At 48.6% G+C, this 4,980-nt stretch overlaps 1 protein-coding gene across 1 annotated transcript; it reads left to right on the forward strand.

The window, feature by feature from the left end:
- Positions 1 to 547: 547 nt before the first annotated feature.
- On the forward strand, positions 548 to 4,496 carry LOC102863046 (chromosome unknown open reading frame, human C9orf131). Its single transcript, XM_006898551.1, has 7 exons — positions 548 to 778; positions 1,131 to 1,560; positions 2,329 to 2,404; positions 2,636 to 3,687; positions 3,765 to 3,848; positions 3,970 to 4,157; positions 4,266 to 4,496. Exons 1-7 carry the CDS (start codon positions 548 to 550, stop codon positions 4,494 to 4,496), a joined length of 2,292 nt encoding a protein of 763 aa, XP_006898613.1.
- Positions 4,497 to 4,980: the final 484 nt, after the last annotated feature.

Genomic DNA, 4,980 nt, shown 5'->3' on the forward strand with positions numbered 1-4,980 from the left:
AAACTGGGGAGGAGGGTAGAGAGAATGGTGCAGTAATGAAGGAATGAAAACCCAAAATCCCTGTAAATGTTCATTAAAACTAATAAAATTTAATAACATTTTTTTAAAAAGCTGAACATAGTAATTCCAAAAAAAAATTTAAAAAAATAAAACTTATTTACTTAATCCTCAAAAGAATAGTATATGATAAATAACAGTACCCCCACTTTCTAGATGAGAAAACTGGGGTACTGACAGGCTAAGTCGTTTGGGGTTTCACAGGTACGATGTGGCAAAAGCAGAATTTTAACAAAGCAGTTTGAAGCCAGAATGTATGTCCTTAACTACGTTGTCTGAAGCATAATCTTTACTTTTTGGCAAAGTGCAAAGGGGAGGAGTGTGGCCACCATTTCACTGTGTGAAGAATGACTGGCATGGTAGAGGCAGTGTATTTGATCCTCTATTCAAGGAGGAAACTTTAAGGCCTGATGGTCTTCTCTGGGTGATGGAATTCTTTGTTCTGTGATGTAATGATGACCTCAAGGTAAACTGTCTTGAACCAAAGAAAATGGAATGGCTACTGGAGGGCTTGCTTGAGATTGAAGGAGACATGAGGCTTTTGTGGGATCACCTGGCCCAAGTGCTGGCCTGCACACACTGTGGCAGCAGCTGTCTCCTGAGTCCTGGGAACCTGGGAATCCTATTGTTGTTTGTAATATGGCAGATCCGGAGGTGGCGGCAGCTGGGAAAGTGGCCACAGCTTCAGTCCTGGTTCTATGGAGACATGACCCAAAGCAAGGTGGGTGACATCTGAGGTCTGACTGGATGAATGAGCTCATACCACAAAAGAGGTCAGGTGAGGCATACATGTGAGTACAGGTAAGTTGATACTCTAGAGTTTAACCATTAAAAACAAATTTGAAACAAGGTGAGCAAAACCCTTGGCATGAGGGTATACAAGAGGCTGCCAACTCCCAAATGTGGACTAGAAAACTGTTAATAATAGATGAGCAGCTGGACAAGTGACTGCTGACCATGTGTGGGGTCAAGTGGGTGATTACTGACTGGATGTGGGGCAGAGACTGAGAATTTCATGTGCTTTGTGTCTGAAAAAGCTCCATGCCAGGTTAAGTCTCTTTCTCTACTCATAGGGCCTACCATTTCTGTACCATGTGGCTTTCCTTGATTGCCTGTGGAAGCAAAAGTTGGAACAGGAAGAGGAGGAGGAAGAGGAGGAGAAGGAGGAGGATGCATCTCTGGACACACTGAAGCCATACTTTCCTCTCAGAGAAATTCCTGTTGGAAAGCAAACCATCAGAGTCACATCTCTTCCATGTGATGCCCCAGTCCCAGCCCTCTGTGGTCCTATGGGCTTCTCCGAAGCATCAGGGACACCAGAACAAACACTCAAACAGCCCCTAAGCCCTTCCAGATCCTTTCCTATCTTCCAGATCGTGACCAACCTACCTGTGAGACACACAGCAGCAGGAAGCTTCCTGCAGCAGAGAAAAAGTCAACTTTTCTGGGGTCTTCCCTCTCTGCACAGTGAATCCTTAGAGGTCACCTTCCAGAGCTCAGGTGGTCCCTCTATGTGCTTCAACAAGTTGACCTTCCTGCTTAAACCCAATCTGCTGTTTCCCCAGGACTGCCCTGCAACCCAGTTTCCTACCTATTATTCCCAAAGTCTGGAAGAACTGGCTCCTGATCTTCAGCCACTTTCCCCTCCTGTTCTGTCCCTAGCTCCCCCTATTAAGCCTTTTCCTTCAGATCACAAAAGAGTCCTACCTAGCACTGAGGCACAAACACAGATGCTCACACAAGGTGTCCCTTGGGTCCCTAAGGATCAAGCACTGCGCCCTCTGCTTGAACTCCGAAGTACCAGCCCCTCTAAGCTCCTCCCTTTATCTGTGACCTGGTTGGTAGTGCCATGGGACCCCAGCTTTCAACAACGCATTCCAGATTTACATCCTGCCTCTCTGATATATCCGTTTAGCCTTCTGGGAGTCCTGACGAGGTCTGAGGTCCCATGGACAACTACAGGACAAAATGAGGACCTCAAAGCTTCTAAGCCAGCAACGTCATCCCTTGGCTCATCCTCAGCCTCCTTGCCACAAGCCCAGGAAGTCAACCCAGACTTAGCTGGATCTGAGGTCCTCTGTGAAACCACACAAGAAAGAGAACTCTCTAAGCTTCCAACCTCAACCCCTTGCCTGGCTCCCAAGATAGAGTCTCAGAGAACAAGTATCTGGGGAGTCCCACCTGGATGTGAAAATGAATGGAAAACCGTGAAACAAAAAGAGAGCTTTCAAGTTTCTGAGCCCCTAATGTCAGCCTCTGGCCAATTCTCAGATTCTCTCTCTAAACTCCAGAAAGTCTTCTCTGAAGGTGGTCTTTCTTCACCTGAAGGTTTCTGGGGAGCCACAGGGCAAAGAGAGAATCATCAGGCTTCTGCGTTTCCAATACCACTCCTCTGCCGTCCTCAACCTCCCTGTCCAAATAGTACCCCGAGAGATCTATCTAGGTATACAGCCCAGTCAGGACACAGAGCAAACTCAGGAAGCCCTAGGGCCTTTGAGAACACAGAGTTGGATGTTAACCAAAGCCCAGGTCCTCTGCTGGGGATGTGTGGAACCAGCCTTGCATGTGTCCCTACAAGATCTGAGGTTCCAGGGAAGGACAGGCAGAGAAGAGAAAATCTGTGGGTCTCTGCAAACCCTGTTTCACCTTCCAGAATCTCCTCAAACTCTGTGCTGGAACCTACAGGAGTAGACCCCCAAGGAGTTCTGTCTGAATCCAAAGCTTTGCAGGAGAGAGAGAACCTCTGGGCCTCTGAGACTCCAGCCCCCACATGCAGTCCACCTCTAGACCCCATTCAAGAGTCCTATGGAATTTATGCTGCGGAAGGCCTCCTAGGATCTGCAACTACCCTGAAGGGCACTGAGCCTTCTGGTAAATTCTGGGCTGCCAAGTCTACACGTCTAGTCCTCAGCCGACCTCTAGCTCCTACCCAGGACTCCTTCAGAGTACGCCCCATGAGAGTGCCCCTTGATTCTGAGGCTGTATGTGGGGACATACAAAATCCAAAAAACTCTAGGGCCCCTGAAGCTCCAGCTTGCTGCTTACCTGAAGAGCCACAAGGAGAGAGCAGCCAGAGAATCTCATCAGATTCTGGGCTTATGAGGGAAGTCATGAAGCAGGGAGGGAACTACTGTGCTCCTGTGCCTATAGTGAAGACATGCAGTTTACCCTCAAACTCTGCTTCAAAGTCCCTCATGATTGAGCCTATTGAAGATCCTAGGGACGAGGAAGTAGTGGAGCCAAGTGAAAAGTCCTGGGTCCCTGAGCTTCCCGCTTCAGCCCGCTGCTCTCTCTCGGCCTCTCCGCTGGAACGACAAGTTGACTCTGAAATTGTGTGGAGAAACATGCAGCAAAGAGACACCCACCACGGCTCAAACCCTCCAGCAGTGGAAACCTTACCACTGGAGTGCCGGCCTCCCACTCTAGCTGAAATTCCAAAGATGAAGCACAAACAGCCTGACCTACTTAAAGAAGAAATCTTACCAGAGGTAGAGACTCCATCCTCCCAGGAAGAGGCTGTGCCAAACATAACCACGCCCCATGGACTCCAGGCCTGGCACTGGAGCGGAGACTTGGAAGGAAAGCTGAAGAATTTGCAGCAGAAATCTGCTTTCAGATTTCCTAGGCCAAGTCAATCACTGGGCAGCTCTCCGACCACTAGCTCTACAACTTCAGGCTTCTGGGAATTCTCTTCTTGCCTTCCACAGGAGACGCGTCCTCCCAGTGCACGTACCTGTTCTTCAAAGTGCTGTGTCCAACAAGTGCAGTGCACAAGACCTCAGCCTACCCAGGTCTCCCACTGTTGTCAACCCCATCCTTCTTCCCAGATGCAGTCACAAGGGCCTGACAGGGTAAACCATTGGTCTCTGAGAGAGGACTGTGTGAAGATCTTGGCTTTGGTCCCCTCTCAAGAGTCACCAAAGTTTGGTGACAATTGTCCAGGCCTAGGAAAGAACTCCAACCCTAAAATTCTGCCTTTAGACAAGAGGCAGAACGAAGCTTCCATGCTGTGTTCAGACAAAAAGAGGGAGCATCTCAAGAAACCCCAATCAGATTATGAAGAGGATACAGGACTGAGGCCACTCAGGTTCACAGCCAAGGTGCCATATGCCCAGGCTCAAAGACAAGCCCAGGTCCCTATAAACAGATTTTTCGAAGGATCTTGCCAGAGGGACCAGCACTCTCTACACTCTGCTCTCCGTCAGCAGCTTCCAAACACTAAGGGTCCTCAGAATAAGTGTGGGACAAAGATGGGAGCTGGTGACATGCCAAACCCTCTGCTCTTGAAGAAGTGTGTCTCCTCTCCAACACTGCGGGCTCCAACTGTCAATGGTTTCCAAAGAATGTTAGCAAAGTTACTAGGTACCCCTGGACCCCAATCCAACAAATCCAATGGGGAGCACACTGGTAGTGCTGACCCTCAGTGCCCCAAGACCTGAGGCCACATCAGGCCAGGTGGATATAGTGGAAAGAATACAGGCCCCCAAAATTCTAATAAATTTGCTAAACTGGATAATCTGCACTTTTGTCTTTTTGGGGTCTAAGATAACAAAAATGACAATCCTTTATTATCTCAGCTACCAAGAATAGTAGGGAGCTCTGGCATCAACTAATAGTTGTCTGACCATCTCAAAGGCACCAGCAAACCCACCAGCTGGCATACAGAAGATGAGCTATTTCCTCCGGAAACCACTGGGGTCAGCCGAGTCAGTTTTGATTCAATGCCAGTTAGAGCAAGTGCAGAAAAAGAATAGATCGCTAAGAAAAGGACCAGGGAGCACACTCCAATGTAGCCTGTAGTGTAGTGGCACTACTGTCCAAATGACTCTCCTAGGCCATAACCCGGCACTGTCATAGTTGAACGGGACAATGCAAACAGTGTGTGTAGGTCTAGCCACGAGGGGACTGGCTAGTTTTGCCATT

The sequence above is a fragment of the Elephantulus edwardii genome, unplaced genomic scaffold (assembly GCF_000299155.1).
Source record: "Elephantulus edwardii isolate Elephantulus edwardi_28Jun2011 unplaced genomic scaffold, EleEdw1.0 scaffold00232, whole genome shotgun sequence".
Taxonomy (NCBI): domain Eukaryota; kingdom Metazoa; phylum Chordata; class Mammalia; order Macroscelidea; family Macroscelididae; genus Elephantulus; species Elephantulus edwardii.